The sequence below is a fragment of the Cibotium barometz genome, chromosome 18 (assembly GCF_041138505.1).
Source record: "Cibotium barometz isolate CiBa-2024 chromosome 18, ASM4113850v1, whole genome shotgun sequence".
NCBI lineage: Eukaryota > Viridiplantae > Streptophyta > Polypodiopsida > Cyatheales > Cibotiaceae > Cibotium > Cibotium barometz.
The window spans coordinates 47,040,158-47,066,272 of NC_141063.1; the positions used below are offsets into that span (position 1 = coordinate 47,040,158).

The window sequence follows — 26,115 nt, forward strand, 5'->3', positions numbered from 1 at the left end:
AATGACAAGTTGTATTAACGTCTTCAAAAGGCCAAAATGACCTATGAGACCAAAAGGTTACATCATATCCATGAGGTACATCATCCTGGGTACAAAATAGTAATAAAGAAAGATAACAAAAATCTAGAACTTTAAAATCTGATCTAGGTACATGAGCAGAGAGCTCTCGTATCACCCTAATACATCCCTCATGGGCCGCTGGGACATGGTGCAAAAGATTACTAGTGGAAAGATGGTTCAACTTATAAGAGTTTGAAACGAAGCATCGGGAGTTTGAAAAGATTAATATACTAATTTTATGTAGTCAAGGCTTGAAGCTCAAATGCGTCCTCTTGAGTATTATATAATGAAAGATCAGTGTATATGCTTTGCAATCTAGCTACACTGAATGATTTCAAATGACCCTTGACTTGCCTTTATATAGGAATTTGATAGTAGGTCATATGTCCTGTTTATTGGTGCATGTCCCATGCACCTCTGGGCGCCTATTGGGCTGCCAAAACTGCCCCAGTCAGTCCACACTTGCCCTAGCTACTAAAAGGCGCTTGTTTGTGTCCATGTGCATCCTTCTCAGGGCATCCATGTGACACGTTCCTTACTTGTTAAGGGCTGTTATTAGAGATCCCACACACAACACTTAGAGCAGGGCCACCACATCTTGTCCTATCATCTTTGTTTTTTGTTTTATATGAGAGAAACTATTTGTGATAACTTTGATTTATCTTAATAGCACCTTCTGTTATGTGGATTATTAATACCAATGTCTAAATTTTGGGGTCTGGTTGTTCTTGTTTGCTTGTACAGCTCATTGTATGGGCTCCTACCAGAGAGCGAGCAATTTCTAGGATGCTACGGGCCTTGAATGACACCATCATAACTGGTAAGTTAGGTGACTCTAAAAGCTCAAGTGTGTTTGTGTGGATTGAATGATCAAGTTATGTTGAATTTATATAGGTGAGTGAGAAAAAGAAAGCAAGAAAGATATATCAACATCTACATAATACCCAAAGGGTATTATGTTGAATTCAGTGTATGATCAAGTTATGTTGAATTCAGTGTATGATCAAGTTATGTTGAATTTATATAGGCGAGTGAGAATTTATGTTGAATTCAGTGTATCAACATCTACATAATACCCAAAGGGTCTATGAGACCAAAAGTAGTACATGTAACCCCCATCAGAGACTAAAGGTTGTACTGTGGAAGAAAAAGCTTTCAACCATACAAGACACTCTCACTGTGGTCATTGTACAGAATACATACTATGTATGTGCACATCATGTGGTAAAGTACGCCTGTGCCGCTGGAGGACTTGATGTGGCTCTCTAAAGCTGCTGTGATTTGTCTATGGTGACCTCTTGGGTGGGGCGAGGGGGGGTGGGATGGTTGGTTGTCTCATTGCTGAGGATACTGCCATCTGACTTTTTTTGGTGTCGATTCGGTTCCTCATGGTCCTTTTGAGGTTGTTGTGAATGGGTGTTCCCGTTTGTCTTGTGGGAAAGATCAAGGACATTTGTGGTAGACATCCGAGCCAGATCATGTTGCCGTTCTTGCTCTTGTGAGTGACCTCAAAGGCTGTTGTGGAGGGTGTCCCTGAGGCATTGTAGTTCCAGAAGCTACAGGCCTAAAGATCCTTCGTCTCAATAAGCCATTACTAGGGTGTGTGACACACTTCACCGTAGGGCGGACATGGCTGGCCTGTAGCAGCCGGGCAGCAGCAGCAGAAAAGCTGCGCATATGCCATGTTGGCTGCCACGTGGCAGTTGGCAATCATGGACATATGTCGAGGCTGATTGGGCTCCCCCCCCCCCCCCCCCCTCCCCTTCCCCCCTTCTTCCCCCCCCAAATTAAGCACGCATTCCATTTAGCATTCCTTTAAGCAATCAATCCTAGTAGAGTGTCTCTCTAGAGTAAGGGCTGGACAAGGAGGATCTACGGCAAGAGTATTTGGCTGAGATTTGGGATCATCATTTTCAGTCACATTCTGTACTTGGAAATTCAGTTGTAAATATTTTCTTTGTACATAACACAATATAGTAGTTTCTTAGGGCTTTTATGTTTGTGTTTGAGTCCTGCCGCTCTCCTCTCTCTATTCTGAAAACCCTAACACATAGGCACAAGAGCTCTATAGTTGCTATCAAAGCCTAGGGAACTTGCTAATTCTTTCTTTTTTGGCACCAGTGTGCATTGACTAAGTGGATAGGGTAGAGCCACTAGTTTTCTGGAGTGCACAAGGTTGGGTTTGGGGAAAGTCTCTATTTGGGTCCTTTCATCATTGGTTCCTAGCTACTCGTCATGGATTCACAACTCACGCAGCAGCAGAAGCAGCTGAGCAGCAGAAAAGCTGCGCATATGCCATGTTGGCTGCCACGTGGCAGTTGGCAATCATGGACATAAGTCGAGGCTGATTGGGCTCCCCCCCCCCTTTCCCCCCTTCTTCCCCCCCCAAATTAAGCACGCATTCCATTTAGCATTCCTTTAAGCAATCAATCCTAGTAGAGTGTCTCTCTAGAGTAAGGGCTGGACAAGGAGGATCTACGGCAAGAGTATTTGGCTGAGATTTGGGATCATCATTTTCAGTCACATTCTGTACTTGGAAATTCAGTTGTAAATATTTTCTTTGTACATAATACAATATAGTAGTTTCTTAGGGCTTTTATGTTTGTGTTTGAGTCCTGCCGCTCTCCTCTCTCTATTCTGAAAACCTAACACATAGGCACAAGAGCTCTATAGTTGCTATCAAAGCCTAGGGAACTTGCTAATTCTTTCTTTTTTGGCACCAGTGTGCATTGACTACGTGGATAGGGTAGAGCCACTAGTTTTCTAGAGTGCACAAGGTTGGGTTTGGGGAAAGTCTCTATTTGGGTCCTTTCATCATTGGTTCCTAGCTACTCGTCATGGATTCACAACTCACATATCTGCTGCTTAGCATGATATCGAGTTTTGATGTGCAGATGGCTCGCTTGGAGGGGTTGTCTAACTGTCTCAACTGGTAAGATATGACACTTTTGCTCAAAATTCGCTGCCTACCCAGGCTCGTGCTTCTATGATTTTGAGGATGAAGTGGCACAACGCTTGGGGATAGAGTTTTTTACTTGCTTAGATGCAAGTATGGATGAACCATATACGCTTTGCCTCCGGTCTGGCAATTGTCATTGTGAACTTGCAAAAAGTTGGCAAGAGAGATGCTGTTCGCGCGTTCTCGTTTCCGACAGTCTCTTCCTTGGAGTCCCTCTCCATTGGATTCTCCGCATAGTTGTCATTCACCTTGATTGGTTTGACAACAGGGTAGTACTACTTTGTCGAGTTCTTCCTCCATGCCTCATAGGGGCCCCATGCCTAAGGCGCACAAGTGTAAAACGAATGCGCAAAGGTGTTTGGGCTTGGTCATATATAAATCGGCCAGCCCTACGCATGCATAAATGGCAAAAGCCTTGTGTGTGAAACCGACCTCTGATAGAAACCAGAGTGCGGTAGACTAGCAGTCACCCGTCCACTTGTAGTCTAGATGTGAAAACAAAACAGATTGGAGCTAAAATCTGAAAACAAAGCAACACCTGTTGGCCCCAAAGCTTGGCGCCCCTTGCGGTATTTCTTTATTCAATTTCAAAAGTATGAAAGGCTGAGTACAACCAAAAATCAGCCAAGAGATTACACCTGTATGTCCAATCTGACGGCCCACAATACCTCTTAGCACAGAGGATTCACGCACACAGATGTGTGTCCCAAAACAACACACTGTGCCTCCCTCTGATCAGCCAAGACCACTAAGCAGGGCAGCCATGAGCATACATCTGGCATATCTCAAGCACATGATCAAACATCTCAGCTCATACATGCATTCACTGTTCAACCTCTATCTCCACCCTTTTCAATCTGCCATACCCCTCCTCTCACAAGGGGCCAGACAGTTCAAATCTGCAACAGACATAAAGCAATAGAGAGAGAGAATAGATGAACAAACTCAGAGCTTACCAAAATCAGCTCGTGAATCTGCACTTGAGGAAGTAGTTGTACCAATCTGTACTTGCACACTTGTTTCAACAGCTTTGCATCACACGTGTGGGAGTACCTGTTTGTACCTTCCTCTCAGCATCCACTTTAGTGTAATACCCAACTTTGCAGACCTGAAAATCTGTACTGCATCAATTCGTACAGCCTCTGCACACGTGTCAGAATCTGTCCGTACAGAACTGTACGGCTAGTTCTGCTGTCGCCTGAATGAACTGATGCGCCTGCTCCCAGTTGTACCCGACTATACCTGCTGTACAGCTCTGTACCTGCAGTACAGTCACCAGACAGCAGTCGTACGGCTGTACCTGCTATACGGCTTCTGTCAGAACCTGCAGCTCCTGTGCCTGCTCAGCAACTCAGCGCCGCCTGCACCAACAGAGAAATCTGCAGCAAAGTACAGCAGCCGTACTGTACTTGCAGTCATACAGTGCTGTACGGACTGCACACGTGGACTGTACGACTGGATTTGCAGAGGAAAACAGCAGCAGCACAGAATTCAGCAGTCGACTTCTCCTCCTTTTTCTTCCACGTTTGAGAATACACGCTTGTCTCCCAAAAAGCAAGAGAGAGAGAGAAGAGAGAGAGGCATGCACTCCAAAAGTGGAGTTGCCCCCTCTCCATAATAATCCTAGGGCCCCAACTTTAAAAGTTATTAAAGTTCCCTAGGGGCCACTAAGGCCTAGGGGCAACTTTCAATAAAACATTAAAATTCTAATGTTCTAGTTCCCCCCTTCACACCTAGGGATGTGCACACATGATTAACTCTGTCCGGGCACCCCCCCATGTGAATCATTCAATATTTTGACTCAGCAACCACCATGCCCATACTTGTGCTGTTCCATTTTCGCAGGGCCATGACATACCCCCCTCTTGAAAAATGGCAAGCGTCCTTGATTGCATTCTGGTGATACAACAAAATATCCAAAGTGAAATATACAGTATGACAAGATCAGCGTCCCAATCTCTCTAAGCCATGCACATGTATCAACATCATTCACTGCAAAACAATGGCGTAGTAATAGTCCAAGTTGTATACCACTGTGAACCATACATAACCACAAAATTCCATGTGACTAGTACACATATACCATAGAAGTCCCATAAAAAGATGTACTGTCAGCCATTAGTACCTTCGGGTGAGATAAAAACTGCACCAAGCGACCTCTAGATGTTATCTGAGCCTGTCTGTATCAAGGGAGTGGAGGTGTTGCCCCCCTCTTGAGCATCAGGTAATGCTCCAGACCCCTGCTCTGCTGAACCTGAATGAGCCACAATAAGAGTCGGCTCTAACTCAAAGGCATCGAGATAAAGCTGCAAAACTTGAGGTGAATCTGTTAAGTCACCCTCCTCCATCCACTTCGCATCCATCGGTGAATAGTTCTTGAACTTCACAAGATAGCGACGGAAAACTTTACCTCGTACCTTCCTTTCCTTATGTGCTAGTATCTGCTTTGGAATCAGAACCTCATCAAGTTCCTCAACTTCCGGCTGAGCCTCATCTGATACATCCTCAGGCACATCCCCACGGAAAGGTCTAAGGAGACTCACGTGAAAAGCATTGTGAATCCTCCAGTGATCTGGTAGCTTCAAACGATAGGCTACCTCACCAATCTTTTCCAAAACCTGAAAAGGTCCATAATAACGCATGCTCAATTTAGGGAATAAGCGCTCTTTACCCTTCATCTTCTTGAGTCTAGCCTTTTCAAAGCGCAAAAGAACCCAATCACCCAATGCAAACTCTAAAGCACGTCTTTCACGGTCTGCGGCTTTCTTTTGCTTCTGCTGAGTTTTCTGGAGTGCCAACTTAACTCTCCGATAAGCTTCATCCATACTCTCCACATACTGATCAGCCTCAAAGATCTTATCCTTTGTATGTAAAATGGGTGGTACCTTCTTCCCTCCTTCCACAATCTCAAAAGGCGCCTTGCCTGTCGAGGTATGAACAGTGTTGTTATATGCAAACTCCACCAAGGGAAGATACTTTTTCCATTGTTGCTTGTGCTCTGACACATAACACTTAAGAAGATCCAATACTGTAGAGTTAGCCTCTTCTGACTGACCATCTATTTGTGGATGAAATGACGATGAAAACTTGAGAGTTGTATCCATGTTGTCAAACAATCCTCTCCAGAACAAACTGGTCATTCGTGGATCACGGTCACTAATGATAGACGTAGGCAAGCCATGATACTTGAAGATGTTCGCCATGAACAACTTCACCATATGATCCACTTTGATCGTCTTACGCACGGGAATGAAATGAGCCTGCTTATTGAATCTGCATATGATAGTCCAGATGCCATCATTTCCCGTTTGTGTCCGTGGAAGATCAAATATAAAATCCATGGCAATGCTCTCCCAAGGTCTATCTGGAATAGGTAAAGGCTGTAATAACCCTGGTGTCTTTTGACGGTCAAATTTTACCTTCTGACATACGATGCATTGCCTCACAAAGGCATCAACATCTCTTCTCAAGGTTGGCCAATAAAAGAAAGTCTCCACTGCTTTTACCGTGGCGTCAATACCTCTATGACCTGCATACGGTGGAGCATGACTTTCAATCATAACCTTGAGTCGCAATGGCCTGGTAACACACAGTCTACCATGCATCAATAAAAATCCATCTCTGAGAGTGTAATGCTCATGCCGCTGACCCTCATACATCTGATCATACAACTTTTCAAAGTCCTCATCATGGACATACTGCTCTTTCATTTCATCAAGCTCATGATGATAAGCAAGTGAAACTGCAGAGACCTGTGGCTTGCGTGACAAAGCATCTGCCACTACATTCTTTTTGCCTTCCACATGCACAATCTGAAAGTGAAACATAGACAAAAAGTTTGCCCAACGCATATGCTTCTCTGAAAGCTTAGTTTGTGTGAGGAAATAACGCAAGGTCTGATGATCTGTTTGCACAGTGAAATCAGCCCCAAGCAAGTAGTGTTTCCATGTAGAAAGAGCGTGAATTACAGCCAACATCTCTTTCTCATAAACCTGTAAATGCTTCTCGGTATCTTGCAATATTCTACTCTCATAAGCTATCACATGTCCCTCTTGCATGAGAACTGCACCAATGCTACTTCCGCATGTATCACACTGGACAATAAAAGCCTTTCGGAGGTCCGGTAACACCAATACTGGATCCGAAGTAAGCTTTTCTTTGAGCTTTTTGAATGCTGTAATTTCCCGATCAGCCCATCTAAACGGAGTTGCCTTCTTCGTCAATGCATGAAGAGGCGAAGCAATTTCAGCAAAGTACCGTATGTATCGTCTGTAATAGGAACACAATCCTAGAAAGCTGCGTACATCATGCACGGTCCTCAAATCTGGCCAATTAAGAATTGCTTCCACCTTTGCTGGATCCATACGGACTCCATGACCAGACACAATATGCCCCAAGAAATGTATCTCCTGCAAAAAGAACTCACTCTTCTTGCCATTAACAACCAGCCTGTGGTTTCTGAGTTCTGAAAACACAATGGCTAAATGCCTTCTATGCTCTTCCTCAGTTTGTGAATGCACAATCATATCATCAAAGAAGGTGCCCACAAACTCTCTATGAGGCCTGAAAATCCTGTCCATCATTCTGTTAAATGTGGCAGGCGCATTTGTTAAACCAAAGGGCATAACCAAGAACTCATACAACCCAAACGTGGTTCGGAATGCTGTCTCATGCACATCCTCAGGTCTAATTCGTATCTGATGATACCCGCTTTTCAAGTCAATACGACTAAAAACTGTGGAGCCCTGTAAGCGGTCCAAAATGTCATCGATCCTCGGTATGGGGAATCGATTCTTGATGGTGTTCTTGTTCAGCGCCCTGTAGTCAATACACATGCGCCAAGAACCATCCTTCGTTTGCACTAAGAGTACAGGTGAGCAAAAGGGTAATGCCCATCAAGTGTCTGCAATGAGCAAACCGCTTCGGAGGCAAACTCTTTGTCAACAAATCAGCTGGGTCGTCATCCGTATGAATCTTAACAAGCTGAATTTGCTTGTTCTCTATTACCTCTCTGATGAAGTGATACTTCACATCCACATGCTTCGTCTTTGCATGAAAGACAGGGTTCTTTGCCAACTGGATGGCACTCTGACTATCGCAATGCAACAATGGAATATCCCCTGTATGACCCAAATCAACCACTAACCGAGATAGCCATAATGCCTCCTTGCAAGCCTCTGTGGCTGCAATATACTCGGCCTCTGTAGTAGATAAGGGAGTGCACTTCTGCATCCTGGATATCCATGACACAGCACCTCCTGTGAATGTAAACACATAACCGGTAGTAGACTTCCGGTTATCTGGATGACCGGCATAATCCGAATCCGTGTAACCATGCACTAATGCATCCTGTTTGCCAAAGCATATGCACATATCCTGTGTGACCTTCAGGTATCTCATGACACCTTTCACTGCTTCCCAATGGTTCTTGCCAGGTTTGGCCATGTATCTAGAAACCACTCCCACTGCAAATGCAATGTCCGGCCTAGTAGCAACCATGGCATACATGAGACTGCCACAAGCTGAAGCATACGGAATCTTGGCCATATCAGCCCTGTCGCTATCCGACTGTGGGCTGTCCATAGCACTGAGTTTCACATATGGAGGCAAAGGAGTACTAGTCTTCTTCCCCCCGTCCATATTGAACCTCTGCAAAACTTTGCCAATGTATTCCTTCTGAGACAAATACAACACATGCTGATTTCTGTCCCGAAGTAGCCGCAGATTTCCCGGCAATCAACATATCATCAACATACAAGATGAGGATCAATAGACTGCCATCCAAAGCTTTCTTGGTGTATAAGCAGTGATCTATGTCACTTCTCTTGAAATCCTGGGATTTCATGAATGTATCAAATTTATGATACCATTCCCTTGGTGCCTGTTTGAGCCCATAAAGACTCTTTTTCAGCTTGCATACAAGCTTCTCCTTTCCATTCACTGCATAACCCTCTGGCTGTTGCATATATATCTCCTCATGGAGATCACCGTGAAGAAAAGCAGTCTTCACATCCATCTGAATCAAATCCAGATCATCATGAGCAACCAAAGCTAATACAGCTCTAAGTGTGGTCATTTTGACCACTGGAGAGAAGATCTCATCAAAGTCCACACCATATTCCTGCTTGAAGCCCTTAGCCACTAACCTGGCTTTGTATCTTGGCTTTGCATCAGGTGCAACTTTGAGCCTGTAAACCCACTTGCATGGCAAAACCTTCTTGCCTGCAGGTAAATGTACCAACTTCCATGTTCCATTTTTGTGCAGAGAATCCATCTCTGACTTCATGGCACGCTCCCAAAGAGCCTTGTCTGCCCTCTGTAAAGCCTCTTTATAACAAGAGGGCTCCCCACAGTCAGTGAGCATCAAGTAGTCAACCCCTGGAACAAACCTGTCAGGGGCTCTGGAGGGTCTAGTGGACCTCCGTACCCAATGACCATCATTTGCAGGTTGCTGTCCAGCCTGCATATCACCTATTGGTGGCTCCTGTTCCATGCCATAAGGTTGAAATATCATGCCCGGTATCTCCTCTAACTGTGGTATATCCATAGGGATATCTTTTGCCATCTTTGGCTGTCCATTTGGACCATTTTCAGCACCATTTAAGGGCTGGTTTTGCTGCTGTAATGGCTGATTTACAGCCCTTGGTTGTTGTCCATGATGTCCATCATCATCAAAGATGACTCTGCCAGGCTCCTGTTGCCTTGCAGGCTCCTTATACATGCATGTTTCATCAAAAATGACATCATTGCTGCGTATAATCTTTCTATTCACGGGATCCCAAAGTCTATACCCCATTTCACCTTTGTCACCATATCCTAGGAATATGCATTTGTGAGACTTAGGATCAAGTTTGGTGCGCATTTCCCTGCGTATGTACACGTTCGCAACGCAACCGAACACTCTCAAGTGCTTGTAGGACGGAGGCTTCCTTGTCCATACTTCTTCTGGCACTTTCCCACCAAGCCTCGTGTTAGGTGACCTGTTTATAAGATGAACGGCTGTCATAACAGCTTCAGCCCAAAAACCATGAGGTAACGCAGCATGTGACAACATAGAACGGACCTTCTCCTGAATGGTCCTGTTCATCCTCTCTGCTGTCCCGTTTTGTGGAGGATCATAAGGAGTAGAGAGCTCCCTCTTGATGCCTTTAGCATCACAAAAGTCCTGAAACTGTTTGGACATGTACTCTCCACCATTGTCGGAACGCAAAGCCTTCAATGTTTTGCCAGTTTGATTCTCAACAAGAGCAACAAACTTCTCAAACACTGAGAATGTATCACTCTTCAAACGAAGAGGATAAACCCACACCTTGCGTGTGGCATCATCAATAGAAGACACAAAATATTTTGCCCCTCCCAAAGAAAGCTGAGGCATCTCACATACATTTGTATGCACAAGCTCTAACTGAGCATCTTTCTGTCCAAGAGCTTTCTTGTGGAGGCACTGGAGTTGCCTGCCATATATACAATGCTCACAAAACTGAAAACTTGAAAACTTTAGAAAAGGCAAGTAACCAAAATGAGACAATTGCTCCATTCCCTTGACACTCATGTGTCCCAACCGGCTATGCCACATAGAGATTTCCGGCAGCTCGGTTGCATTTACATTAGCATGGTGACAAACACCTGCATGCATGAAGTAAAGAGTGTCCACCTTAGAGCCTCTGGCAACAACCAGTGAGTCCTTACTAATCTTCCACTTTCCACGACCAAATGTGGTAACATAATCAGCATCATCAAGCTGTCCAGTAGAAAGCAGGTTCTTCTTGATCTCAGGCACATGCCTGACATCATGGAGAATAAGCTGTGAGCCATTTGAAAACACAAGCCTCACATCACCTCTGCCAAGAATCTTGCATGCATGGTTATCACCCAAATAAACTACTCCTCCATTGCCAGCAGTATACCTGACAAACAAGTCTCTGCAACCTGTGACATGAAAGGAGGCACCTGAATCAATGATCCATGAGTGCATACCAGGACCATCTCCTGCAAGACGTGAATGGGCATCAAGTGAAGACGTGAATAGGACTTCATCCTCACTGTCACCTGCATGTGACACATTGACTTCTTCAATCTTGACTCCACTTTTGCCCTTTTGCTTTGCATCTTTGGCTTCATCTTTGTCTTTGTCCTTTCCTTTGCCCTTTTCCTTTTGATCATTCTTCCATTTGTAGCATTGCTTTTTGATGTGTCCCTTCTTGCCACAATAATGGCATTCCAAGTCCTTTTTGGAGCGGGACTTGCTCCTTCCCGGTTCTTGGCTTTTACCCCTTTGTTGGGATCTCCCACGTGCATTCATTGCATTGGACTTTCCAACAGAATTGTTCTTCCTGTTCATCTCCTCTTGAAGAAGAGCACCCTCCACATCTGCATATGACAGCATAGCATTTGAATTGCTAGTGGCTGTCCTGAATGTGTCCCAACTCTCTGGCAAAGTGCATAAGAGAAAAGTGGCTTTGAACTCATCGTCCATTGCCAACTTTTGATTAATGACCTGGCTGACAATACCATTAAACTCATTTAGATGGGCTGCCATAGACGCCCCTTCCTTCATTTGAAGACCTATGAGTTTCTTCAACCAATACACTTTGCTTGAGGCACTTTGCTGGGCATACAAGTCCTGCAATCTCTGCCACATTCCCCAAGCTGTCTTCTCTTCACGAATGCTGAAAAGTAAAGTGTCTGACACAGACAACATGATGGTGGATCTTGCTAGCTCATCCATATCTTCCCACTCTTTAGCAGTAAGAGAAGCGGGCATTACAAAACAGCCCCGTATCCGTCTGTACTACCTCGAGATACGTGCCAGGAGTTGTACTTGCACACGCAGCCCGCTGTCCACACTTATACTCGCCGGAACCTGCGTATTCAGTTCTGTCCAGCACCTGTTTGCGCCGCCTGCAGCAGCTGTACTTGCTATACCTGACTGTACGTACACTGTCCGTACACTGTACGGCAGTCGTACAGTACTGTACTTGCTGTGTACTTGTCTGCACAGCCTGTACAGAGCCTGTGCGCAGCCAGTCCAGCAGAGAAGAAGACCTGCAGCAGCTCCTGTGTGTAGCGTGGACCAAGAAAGAGCCTGCAGCCTGTCCGTACAAGGCTGTACGACTGGTTTGCACAGAGAAAACAGCAGCAAAACAGTTTCCAACAGCCGCCTTCTTCCTTCTCAGCTTCTCCACGCTAGAGTACATGCGCATGAAGGCTCCTCCACGACTCCTTTTCCAAAAGCTAGAGAGAGGGGGAGGAGAGAGAAGCACTCACTCCAAAAGTGGAGTGGCCTTCCTCCCCAAAATAATCCCTAGGGCCCCAAACTTTAAAAGTCCCTAGGGGCCACTAAGGCCTAGGGGCAAACTTTGATAAACATTAAAGTTTAATGTTCTAGTTCCCCCCTTCACACCTAGGGATGTCCACACATCTTAAACTCTGTCCGGGCACCCTCCATGTGAATCATAAAATATTCTGACTCTGCCACCACCATGCCCACACTTGTGCTGTTCCATTTTCACAGGGCCATGACATACCCCCCTCTTGAAAAATGGCAAGCGTCCTCGATTGCATTCTGGTGATGCATCAAAATATCCAAAGTGAAATATACAATATGGCAAGATCAGCGTCCCAATCTCTCTAAGCCATACACATGTGTCAACATTCACTGCAAACCAATGGCATAGTAATAGTCCAAGTTGTATACCACTGTGAACCATACATATCCACAAAAATCTCATGTGACTAGTACACATATATCATAGAAGTCCCATAAACAGATGTACTGTCTGCCTCAGTACCTTCGGGTGAGATAAAAACTGCACCAAGCGACCTCTAGATGTCATCTGAGCCTGTCTGTATCAAGGGAGTGGAGGTGCTACCCCCCTCTTGAGCATCAGGTAATGCTCCAGACCCATGCTCTGCTGAACCTGAATGAGCCACAATAAGAGTCGGCTCTAACTCAAAGGCATCGAGATAAAGCTGCAAAACCTGAGGTGAATCTGTTAAGTCACCTTCCTCCATCCACTTCGCATCCATCGGTGAATAGTTCTTGAACTTCACAAGATAGCGACGGGAAACTTTACCTCGTACCTTCCTTTCTTTATGTGCCAGTATCTGCTCTGGAATCAGAACCTCATCAAGTTCCTCAACTTCCGGCTGAGTCTCATCTGATACATCCTCAGGCACATCCCCACGGAAAGGTCTAAGAAGACTCACGTGAAAAGCATTGTGAATCCTCCAGTGATCTGGTAACTTCAATCGATAGGTTACCTCACCAATCTTTTCCAAAACCTGAAAAGGCCCATAATATCGCATGCTCAACTTAGGGAATAAGCGCTCTTTACCCTTCATCTTCTTGAGTCTAGCCTTTTCAAAGCGCAAAAGAACCCAGTCACCCAATGCAAACTGTAAATCACGTCTGTGACGGTCTGCGGCTTTCTTTTGCTTCTGCTGAGTTTTCTGGAGTGCCAACTTAACTCTCCGATAAGCTTCATCCATACTCTACACATACTGATCAGCCTCAAAGATCTTATCCTTTGTATGCAAAATGGGTGGTACCTTCTTCCCTCCTTCTACAATCTCAAAAGGCGCCTTGCCTGTCGAGGTATGTATAGTGTTGTTATATGCAAACTCCACCAAAGGAAGATACCTTTCCCATTGTTGCTTGTGCTCTGACACATAACACTTGAGAAGATCCAACACTGTAGAGTTAGCCTCTTCTGACTGACCATCTGTCTGTGGATGAAATGACGATGAAAACTTGAGAGTTGTACCCATGTTGTCAAACAACCCTCTCCAGAACAAACTCGTCATCCGTGGATCACGGTCACTAATGATAGACGTAGGCAAGCCATGATACTTGAAGATGTTCGCCATGAACAACTTCACCATATGATCCACTTTGATCGTCTTACGCACGGGAATGAAATGTGCCTGCTTATTGAACCTGCATATGATAGTCCAGATGCCATCATTTTCCGTTTGTGTTCGTGGAAGATCAAATATAAAATCCATGGCAATGCTCTCCCAAGGTCTATCCGGAATAGGTAAAGGCTGTAATAACCCCGGTGTCTTCTGACGGTCAAACTTTACCTTCTGACATACGATGCATTGCCTCACAAAGGCATCAACATCTCTTCTCAAGGTTGGCCAATAAAAGAAAGTCTCCACTGCTTTGACCGTGGCGTCAATACCTCTATGACCTGCATACGGTGGAGCATGACTTTCAATCATAACCTTGAGTCGCAATGGCCTGGTAACACACAGTCTGCCATGCATCAATAAAAACCCATCTTTGAGAGTATAATGCTCATGCCGCTAACCCTCAGACATCTGATCATACAACCTTTCAAAGTCCTCATCATGGGCATACTGCTCTTTCATTTCATCAAGCTCATGATGATAAGCAAGTGAAACTGCAGAGACCTGTGGCTTGCGTGACAAAGCATCTGCCACTACATTCTTTTTGCCTTCCACATGCACAATCTGAAAGTGAAACATAGACAAAAAGTTTGCCCAACGCATATGCTTCTCTGAAAGCTTAGTCTGCGTGAGGAAATAACGCAAGGTCTGATGATCTGTCTGTACAGTGAAATCAGCCCCAAGCAAGTAGTGTTTCCAAGTAGAAAGAGCGTGAATTACAGCCAACATCTCTGTAAATGCTTCTCAGCATCTTGCAAAACTCTACTCTCATAAGCTATCACATGTCCCTCTTGCATGAGAACTGCACCAATGCTACTTCCACATGCATCACACTGGACAACAAAAGCCTTTCGGAGATCCGGTAACACCAGTACTGGGTCCGAAGTAAGCTCTTCTTTGAGCTTTTTGAATGCTGTAATTTTCCGAGCAGCCCATCTAAACGGAGTTGCTTTCTTCGTCAAAGCATGAAGAGGCGAAGCAATTTCAGCAAAGTGCCGTATGTACCGCCTGTAATAGGAACACAATCCTAGAAAGCTGCGTACATCATGCACGGTCCTCAAAGCTGGCCAATTAAGTATTGCTTCTACCTTAGCTGGATCCATACGGACTCCATGACCAGACACAATATGTCCCAAGAAATGTATCTCCTGCAAGAAAAACTCACTCTTCTTGCCATTAACCACCAACCTATGGTTTCTGAGTTCTGCAAACACAATGGCCAAATGCCTTCTATGCTCTTCCTCAGTTTGTGAATGCACAATCATATCATCAAAGAATGTGCCCACAAACTCTCTATGAGGCCTGAAAATCCTGTCCATCATTCTGTTAAATGTGGCAGGCGCATTCGTCAAACCAAAGGGCATAACCAAGAACTCATACAACCCAAACGTGGTTCGGAATGCTGTCTTGCGCACATCCTCGGGTCTAATTCGTATCTGATGATACCCGCTTTTCAAGTCAATACGACTAAAAACTGTGGAGTCCTGTAAGCGGTCCAATATGTCATCGATTCTCGGTATGGGGAAGTGATTCTTGATGGTATTCTTATTCAGCGCCCTGTAATCAATTCACATGCGCCAAGAACCATCCTTCTTCTACACTAAGAGCACAGGTGAGCAAAAGGGTGATGAGCTAGGCTGTATCAACCCTTTATTCAAAAGCTCTTGCACCTGACTCATAATCTCTTCCTGTTGGGCTGCACTAACACGGTACGGCGGTCTATTCGGTGGAGTACTACCAGGAATCAGATCTATGGCATGATCTTCTGGCCTCTCAGGAGGTAATTCTCTTGGCAATGACTCGGAAAAACAATCGTGAAACCCACATAAGAAATCAGTCCTGTCCTTATCTAACATAGACAAATTAGACTTAGACTCATCATCCTGTGCATCCTTTACATAAATCAAGTACGCGGAAAGATGCTTTTTCATTACTGATGAAATCGCCGAAGCGGATACAATAGGAACAGATTCCCCTTTGAGTTTTACATCCAATACATGCTCTTTCCCTCTATGAGTCAGAGTGATTTTCCTATTGTAAGTATCCACCACCGCATGTACCCTGTGGCACCATGGCATCCCCAACAAAACATCACAGCCATCCAAAGGCATGATGAAGAACTCTTCACTGTCCACATAATCCTGCAAATGAAGCCGAAGCTTCCCAATGATAGGAGTAACGGGTTCTGCATACCCTGGACAAGCCATATTAGCCTCATGTAACGGCCCCATCTCCTCTACGCGAATCCCCAATTGGCCAACCAAATCTAGTGAAATGAAGTTGGCTCTAGCACCTGTGTCAAAGAAGATCAAAGCATTCTGATCTCTCACTTTGCCCCATGCCCTGCACAACTCTGTAGCTTCACCACCTAGCTGCTCCCCCACAAGATCAGGAACTAAGCCTGCAGCAGAAGGCTTTGGTTTCTTTGGCTTGGGCTCTCCTTTATTGTCAGGGTCCTTTTGGGACTTTCTTTTGGGACAATTGAATGACATATGCCCCTCTTCAGTACAGTAAAAACACTTTTGAGCATCTCTCAAAGCCTGTCTTTCCTCAGAAGTCCTCTTGGGCATTGGCAACTTCTTATACTTTGTCTCTGAAGACCCTTTAGCATCACGAGAAGCATGCCCAAATTTTTCAGCTTTCTTGCTCAATTTCTTACTGCGTTTAAACCCAGATGAACCACCTGTGAGTAACGCATTAGCTGTCATAGCATTTTCAATCATCTGTGACATGTTCGTTACTCTTGTCTTGATACAATAATCTCGTACCTCTTTGGGCAGCCCACAACAATACTTCTCTACTTGCTCAGATAATGGCACCGCACGATAAGAAGTCACTGGGAGTAAAGGTTCCCAAAACTTCTTGTTATAATCCTCCAAACTATCACACTTTGAAGCATCCAGCTTGTGCCATGCAGTCATAACATCCACCTCAAATGTAGATGTGAGCCATACAGAAGAGAAAACCTGTTTGAATTGGACCCATGTGGTGGGTGCTATGCCCTGCAAAAGAAGAGTAGACCACCACCGCAAAGCATTGCCCTTGAGAAAAGTGGCAGCTTTCCTCACCTTAGAGGACTCTGTGTAATTCCCACCAAAAAAAGCAGCATCAAATTGCTGTAAAAAGGTAAGCGCTTTAAGTTTATCCTTGGCCCCACTGAATGTGTCAAACTTCACTGCAGCTCCTCCTTCCTTGTAATCCTTCGCCTTTCCCATAGGCGTTAGATTATCATATGGAAGTGGTTTCGCGAGATTGCTGCCCCCAACATTCATACCCATCATTGGGTCAACATTTCCCATTCCCATGCCAGGCATACCATACATTCCAGCCATGTTTCCAAACATTCCATTATGCATACCTGGCTGCATACCACCAAACATATTGCCTTGTATCCCAGGTTGCATGCCTGCAAACACATTTCCTTGCATACCGGACTGCATACCACCATACATATTCCCTTGCATGCCAGGCTGAAAATTGGCTCCAAAAGGCCCATACATACCCATGCCTCCCTGAGGATAACCCCCAGTCATGGATTGGAACACCGAACCACCACCAAAATAACCTGGATGCATATTCTGCTGAGGAATAGGTGGCTGTCCATAGAAGGAACTCTGAGAGTTTGCACCATAAGCATGCTGCATGTTCGGAAACTGGCCAAAAGATGGTTCCTGTGGGATGGCACCACTATGACCCTGAGGAAGATTCTTTGAACGAACCTCCTCCTCCTTTTTCTCGGGTTCTGTGCGGGGCTCTATGCGGGATCTCATAAATTCAGCAAATCTCTCACTCTGTGTGAGCTGCATAAAAGTATCCATAACACTAGCCAAACGATCTTTGAACCGAGCATCATCATCCTCTTTACCATGCACATCTTCTGGCTGTGTTACATCCTCATAAGGCTCAACATCTGCAGCCTGTTCTCCTGCAAAAATATCCTCAGATACATCTCTCTCAGGAGAAGTCTCTTGCTCTTCTTCTTCATGATAGAAGTACTCATCCTCTGTATCAGACATGTTTGCTGAATTTTCAGCAATGGCTTTCTTCAAAGCAACCACGAGCTCACCCCCTTCCGAAAGTTGATGATTGGTCCCGGGGACGGAACCTTGAAACCGGCCCCTGATAGAAACCAGAGTGCGGTAGATTAGCAATCACCCGTCCACTTGTAGTCTAGATGAGAAAACAAAACAGATTGGAGCTAGAGTGCCCAAATCTGAAAACAAGGCGACACCTGTTGGCCCCAAAGCTTGGCGCCCCTTGCGGTATTTCTTTAATCAATTATAATAATATGAATGGCTGAGTACAACAGAAAAATCAGCCAAGAGTTTACACCTGTATGTCCAATCTGACGGCCCACAATTCTCTCTTAGCACAGAGGATCTATGCACACAGATCTGTGTTCCACAATAACACACTGTGCCTCCCTCTGATCAGCCAAGACCACTAAGCAGGGCAGCCATGAGCATACATCTGGCATAACTCAAGTGCATGATACATCATCTCAGCTCATACATACATATGCTGTCCAAACTCTGTCTCAACCCTTGTCAATCTGCCATACCCCTCCTCTCACAAGAGGCCAGATAACTCATATCTGCAACAGACATCAAGCAGTAGAAAGAGAGATAGATGAACAGAAACGGAGCTTACCAAATTCAGCTCGTGAAAATGCACTGGAGGAAGCAACGGTACCAATCTGTACTTGTAGGCACGTGTATCCACAACCCTGCTTCACACATGTGCTTGTACTTGTCTCTACCCTCCTCCTGGTGTTCACTTCTATGCTGTCTTTGAAAATACAGATCTGAAAAACAGCCCCGTACCCGTCTGTACTACCTAGGGATACGTGTCAGGAGTTGTACTTGCACACGCAGCCTGCTGTCCACACTTATACTCGCCGGAACCTGCGTATTCAGTTCTGTCCAGCACCTGTCTGCGCCGCCTGCAGCAGCTGTACTTGCTGTACCTGACTGTCCGTACACTGTACGGCAGTCGTGCAGTACTGTACTTGCTGTGTACTTGTCTGCACAGCCTGTACAGAGCCTGTGCGCAGCCAGTCCAGCAGAGAAGAAGACCTGCAGCAGCTCCTGTGTGTAGCATGGACCAAGAAAGAGCCTGCAGCCTGTCCGTACAAGGCTGTATGGCTGGTTTGCACAGAGAAAACAGCAGCAAAACAGTTTCCAGCAGCCGCCTTCTTCCTTCTCAGCTTCTCCACGCTAGAGTACATGCGCATGAAGGCTCCTCCACGACTCCTTTTCCAAAAGCTAGAGAGAGGGGGAGGAGAGAGAAGCACTCACTCCAAAAGTGGAGTGGCCTTCCTCCCCAAAATAATCCCTAGGGCCCCAAACTTTAAAAGTCCCTAGGGGCCACTAAGGCCTAGGGGCAAACTTTAATAAACATTAAAGTTTAATGTTCTAGTTCCCCCCTTCACACCTAGGGATGTCCACACATCTTAAACTCTGTCCGGGCACCCTCCATGTGAATCATAAAATATTCTGACTCTGCTACCACCATGCCCACACTTGTGCTGTTCCATTTTCACAGGGCCATGACACTTTTGACTACATTGAGAGATTGGGGGACAGAGGAGCCCAGCTAGCAGGTACATGGATCCCACTATTGTTATATGCTGATGATATTGTGTTGATCTTTGACTCCCCTGAGGGTATGCAGCGTCATCTGGATGCTTTACATGAGTTTGCACATGATAGTGGATTGTCTGTCAACCTTGGCAAAACCAAGGTTATGGTGTTTAACACCACGCCACAGTGGGTTAGGCGATCAGCTCCCACATTTACATATGGGCAGGAGATTGTGGAGTATATAGATGCATATACATATCTTGGGGTAGTATTCAGTGGGCCAATGTTTTCGATGAGGAGAGCAGCAGAGACTAGATTGACTAGAGCACATGTAGCCCTGGGTGGTTTGGAGAGGATGTGTTCGCAGGTTTAGTTTCAGGAACCTTGAACAAAACTTTGGCTTTTTGACACTCTAGTGACATCAGCTATGCTTTATGGAGTGCAGATATGGGGACCTTCAGTGGGCCATCACACCGCAGGCGGGTGGAGAGGTATGGAGAGGCCTTTGGTATCTATGATTGCTAGGATTATTAGAGCCAAGGCCTTGGTACCTCATGAGATTATTCGAGCAGAGCTGGCGGCTGCCCCTTTGGTGATTGAGGCTGTTACGAGATCAGTCTCCTACATACATGGCTTGTGGGATCTCCCCCGAGACAGATATGCACGCCTCGCCCTTGAGTCCTCCCGACAGTTAGCTTTACAGGGAGACACGGCTTGTTGGTATGGACAGATGACATCTTGGTTCGAGGCACATGGTTTTAGCATGGACAGATTGCCTCCCTTCCAATATTCTCTGGAGGCACCCTCTCTCACTCTCACACGGACAGAGATTACCAGACTCATCCGTCAGGATTTAGTTCAGCTGGACATTAGGAGGACATGGATACAGCCGACTGAGGAGCTGGGCACGAAGATGGCTTTCTACAGAGAGCATTTTCTTCAGCTCACAGCAGATGGTTTTGTGATCAGACCCAGTTACATGGATGTACACTTGTCTCATGCAGTACGATGTGCTATTGGTCAGATTCGCACATCCTCACACCAGCTTGAGAGAGGTATACCAGCTGAGGCCAGGATATGTCGAGTATGCCATGGGGAGCCAGAGACAAAGCTGCATTATATATGCCATTGTACTGCATACTCTGAGATATGTGGTCGTTTCCACTGTTTATTTAAAGAGGGTTTTGGACCACTTTCCAGAGTCATGGGGTACGAGGACCAGAGGGTTCGATGCGGCACATATTATGAGATGGAGGCACCTCCATAGTGTACCCCCCCGTCCCACATGATATTGTATCCCCTCACTGTACTCCACTCACCTCCATAGCGTCCCCCCCCCTCCCCTCCTCACTATATTCACACCCTATAAGGGTTTCTGTTTACCTTCCAGTTCCAGTTTCATTTTCTAGGTGCCAGTAGTATCATCTTTATTTTTCATTTTCTGGTTTTTTTATCCAGACATTGTATCAGATCCACCATGATGTAACTTTTTGGTCTCATAGGTCATTATGGCCTTTTGAAGACGTTAATATAACATTTCATTTCATTTCTAGCATTGTCCTATTTCTCTCTCTCCATCTTTGTCTATTGTTCACTAGCCATGGCCTTGCTCACCTTTTGGCCTCCATAGTTGCTCCATCAAATGGTATCAAAGCATAGCGCTCCTGCCTTGCTGTGAGCACCTACCTACTGTGCACCTGCTGCTCACTATCAACTGACATTGCTTACTGCTGAGTTGATATCGCTTACTGCTGCTTGCCTAGCGTCTGAGTGCCACCAACTCTACCTGCTACTCTCCTCAACGCTGGCTGCCTCTTGTCCACACCAGCCCGTAGGCGCCCTGTTCACACTGCTGAAGATGCTGTTGTCACCCTTTCTACCACCTTGCTGGTAGCCGCGTGGCCTATAAAGGCTATTAAGGCTTAAAGCTGTCTAAGCCTTTATAAGCCTTATACTATAAGGCTCGTTAAAACCTTAATTAAAGGCATCGACAACAACTCTTCTCATCAAAAGCTGGCTGACATTGTCAAAACCCGCCTGCAGCTGTTCACTACAACGTAATCCACACAGTTAGTACCTCCGTGTACAAACACGTCAGTAAGTTAACACTACCTGTAGCAAGTGAAGCTTCAATCAACATATTCAGGAAAGTGAAATCAATTTGGGGCTTTTTTATTTTTCTACAGTATCCAGCTTAATCAAAGCATAAATCTTAATTATCCCATCATTTTTCAAAATTGAGGGTACAAATCAAGTATTAAAATGTTTCTATAGCATCCTATAGTGTCGATTCCCAAAAACCCTAATTTCTGGGCATTTTTTCCTTCTAAGGGATTAGATAGTGGCATTGGATACATTCCTATGTTAGACCTTTTTAGTTCATAGAAAATCATGGCCTCTCATGTGTTCATTGAAAATTCAATGGGGAGAGTTTTCACACCTGGCAGACTAAGTTGAAGTTTAGTCTGATGAGAGAGGGTCTTTGGCCTTTCATTGAAGGGGAAGAAAAAATGCCTGAAGCAAAGGGCGGAAGCCCAGAGAGCTTGGAATCTCCGAGAGCAGAAAGCCTTTGGCCTCATAGCCCTAGGCCTATCCGACAATTTCATACACCATGTTGTCGATCTCCCGACTTCCAAAGAAGCCTATGAGATGCTGGATAAACTCTTTGGAGCAAAGGGAAAGAACTCTAAGGTATCTTTGCGAATAGAGTTCTATGACATGATGATGTAGTCACATGAGAACTTCGATGCTCATGTGAACACAATGAAGTCCTCAATGAAGTAGCTTGCTACACTCAAAGCCAAAGTTAAGGAAGATGTGGCAGTAGTTGTGTTGATCAAGTCTATGCCCGATGAGCTTTATAGAAACCTCATCACCACCGTGACGAACTTGCCCAGTCTCACCTTGGAGGAGGAGAAGATGAAGAACCAAGAAGTAGGGGGAGACGACGACTCCTTCACAAAGGTATGAAATTTTCCCTTTGTGGTAGGAGCAATCATATAGAAAAAGAGCGTAACTCAAAGAAGCCATGCAAACATTGTGGGAAAAATAACCACAATGAAAAGTACTGCCATCACAAAACGGGAGATGCCAACATCATCTAGTAGACAGAGCTTTCCACAAAGGAAGCAAACTACTGTTATGTTGATTGGGCTTTTTAAAGTCCAAATTTATGTGTTGTATTGTTGTGTGTTGTAATGTTGTGTGTTGTGCGTGAGTGACTTGATCTTGTGTGTACTCTATCCTTGGGACCCCATTACTGGCATAAGAAACTCCAAAAAAAGATTCCTTTAGATCAGGATTTGGTTGGCGAGGTGTGAGGACCACTCTTGGTTGGTTGGCTGCATTTATGGAATTTATGTCCATAGATGCTGGCTGACAGTAGTTAGCCAGCATATGGGGGTGTCCGAAGGCCTATATAAAGGTTGAGCCAAGAACGTTTTGACTCATCTCAGTCCTTTTGGGATTGGATCATAGATTAGGGCTTTTGGAGTCCAAGACTACCTTTTCATGGGGATGTCTATGGCTACCATAGTACTATATGAATATACTGAAAATACAGCTATCTCTCTCTCCTCTCTCCATCTCTTCTTTGCGTTTTTCATCAAGATGTTCCTATGAGGTGTTTACGGGCTGAAAGAAGAGACAGAGCTTATGTGCATGTGACATTGGCATTAGAGCATCAGGTTTAGCAATGCTAAACACTGATGGTGTCCTAGATGGTGTACAGTCCAAGGAGAGTAACACACGACATGGAAGAAGTTTTTGAGAGGTTGGTTGGTGGTGTTCTACAAGACCCAAGGGGAATAGTAGTCCTGTGAGTCTGATGCCACTTGGGGCATTTCAGGAAAGGCTTTCAGGAAAACGGTTCCAAGGGATGATGATCGTCCAAGGGGTGGAGTGAGGATGCTAGACTCAATACTCAGGAAAAGGAAACCAAAGAAAGTGTTCGGGGACAGGGCATGAAGGGCCAGGGGACAATTGGAACAGATGCACAGATCTACACTGGATTTGGAGTGGATTCAGAGATCTAAGGCAAGGTTTTTAGTGAAAAGGTTGCCAAGAAGGGAAGGATGACTGGTATGGGAGACCATATGTGGAGACAGGGGATGATGACAATCATCTAGGGTTAGAAGTTGGAATCCCGTCATCAGAAGGGGATGTCATGTGCATGCACATGGACATGATTTGCAGCAGATAAACAATAGACTTAAGGCATGAGCAGCTCATTGGAGGACACTAGAAAAGATCCCTTTGGATCACGATTTGGTTGGCCAGGTGTAAGGACCACTTTGGGTTGGTCGGTTGCATTTATGGAATTTATTTCCATAGATGCTGGACAACAGTAGTCGGCCAGCATATAGTGGTGCCCCAAGGCCTATATAGGCTCATTGCAACTCATGGTGCCCGGGGGACTAGGGCCTTTGACCCACTTGTTGATACCATCAATGCATATTATAACATTTAAACATGGCCATAGCCTTAACACACATAACGCCACCTAATCCACAAAACTGTAAAAGAGAGATTATAGAGTTGACACCGCAGAGAGGCCGGAATGCCCCCCTCCCCCTTGGAGTATTTTATTACCCAAGGAGAATAATATCATGTACAAGCTTTGAGGGTCTTTCTCTGGAGTATTTTATTACCTAAGGAGAATCATATCATGTACAAGCTTTGAGGGCCTTACTCTCCCCATGGGAGATACCGGATTATCCATATACAAATGCCATAACACAACCCAACATTAGGCAACCATAAAATTCAGCCAGTACACAGGCTGTAGAAATGCCAAGCCAACAACATAATCCATATACCTCCATGTGGGTATTGATTCTTTCCCAAAAACCATGGGTCTTCATACAATAGAGCTGGTTCAGTCGGTACAGCTTTCCTTTCAACCGGTACAGCAATAACTTGGGTTGGTACAACAAGTACAAGGGTTGGTACAACAGGTACAAGGATTGGTGCAACTAGTACAGTGGCTAGTACAGCAAGTACAAGGGTTGGAACAACAGGTACAGTCGTTGACAGTAGGTACAATGGTTGGTACAACATGTACAGCCCTCAAGTTAGCCGAGACAACCTCCATTCAGCTTGTATAGTACATAAATTAGATGGTACAGGGATGGTGCAACCATGAAGAGGCTATAGAAATAGAGAAACCTTTTGTTGAGGGGAGTGAAGGAGTGTAGGACTCTCCCCATAAAGTGTTGTAGTCAAGAATGGGAGTGACCATCATAGTAGAGGCTAGTTTGCAGCAAGAGAGCTTCTCTTAATGAAGAGAGAGGGCTCCAATTTATAGATTTGGGCCTCCCATGAGCTAAAATGGCAAGAGAAGGCTATAATGACAAGTGGAGAGCCACATAATAGCTGAAGTGATAAGTGTGAGGTCACTTGTCTCACTTTGATCCACTTTCTTGCAATATATCCCAATCTAAGAGATGGGTTCTCCCATTATCTTTACCTTTAAAAATATCCCAATTGGTAGACCTTGTGCCAAATGTGTTCTGGCATGTCCCTTCATTTGCTCAATTGCAGTTGTAATGACACAAACGGAATTTCCATCGGAGTCAGACCAATAATAGTAATCCTCCTAGAACCTACACATGGTAGAAACAATCTTCAAGAGAGCATGTAGGACAAGAGAACACTACACAGGTTATGTTGTGCTTGACACTACCCTCTGAAGTGCCCATGTTCCCTTCCATCTGCACTCTATTGTTCCACCCGGACATGGCAGAAACAATCTTTAGAAGAGCACGTAGGACAAGAGAACACTACATAGGGTATGTGAACCATGAGTTCCTTTCTCAAGTGCCCATGAGTTTGTAGGCATTTCGGCCACCAACTCACCTTACCCTCTCAAGTGTCCATGTTCCCTTCCATTTGCTCTCTATTGTTCCACCCGCACATGGTAGAAACAATCTTCAAGAGAGCACGTAGGACAAGAGAACACTACACAGGGTATGTTGTGCTTGACACTACCCTCTGAGGTGCCCATCTTCCCTTCCGTCTGCTCTCTATTGTTCCACCCACACATGGTAGAAACAATCTTAAGAAGAGCATGTAGGACAAGAGAACACTACATAGGGTATGTGAACCATGAGTTTCCTAGGCCCAATGCTTCCTCGAAACCATCTCAGGGCAAACAATAACACTTTTCTCCTTGCATGGCTATGCAAGGGTTAGCGAACATCAAAAACACTTCATAAATAGCAAAAGCACCAACTTTTCAAACTCAAAGTATACTTAGCTTTTCTTTGCCATGTTGGTCATGAAGCCAAAAGAAATATCTCCTCACCATAGCTGTGGGTATTTTGGAGTCTTGTGTCCTGTATGACCACCTCATATATCTGTTAGTATGTGTGTATTCATCTACATGTGGTTGTATAGGTGGGAACACCCCATGTTTGTGTAAGTGCACCCACGCTCGTATCTGGATAAATGTGTGTCATGTCCCTCATATGTGAGTGTGATTTGTGTGAGTCAAAAGATAAGGTTTGCGATCTATAATAGCATGCACTTGATGTACTTCAAATCATATTAAGCAATACAATTCTGATTGAGTCGTGCAAACACTTGAGCATTGGAGCATTG

The 26,115-nt window shown here is 45.0% G+C and overlaps 1 protein-coding gene across 2 annotated transcripts in view; it reads left to right on the forward strand.

The window, feature by feature from the left end:
• The window catches only part of LOC147629411 (biotin carboxylase 1, chloroplastic-like), a 37,661-nt gene that overhangs the window by 7,039 nt on the left and 4,507 nt on the right, over nucleotides 1–26,115 (forward strand). For both annotated transcript variants that reach the window (XM_086812685.1, XM_086812686.1), the window contains exon 14: nucleotides 805–880. In XM_086812685.1, the coding sequence (XP_086668811.1) occupies nucleotides 805–880 (76 nt within the window). The remainder of the gene's footprint in view (nucleotides 1–804; nucleotides 881–26,115) is intronic.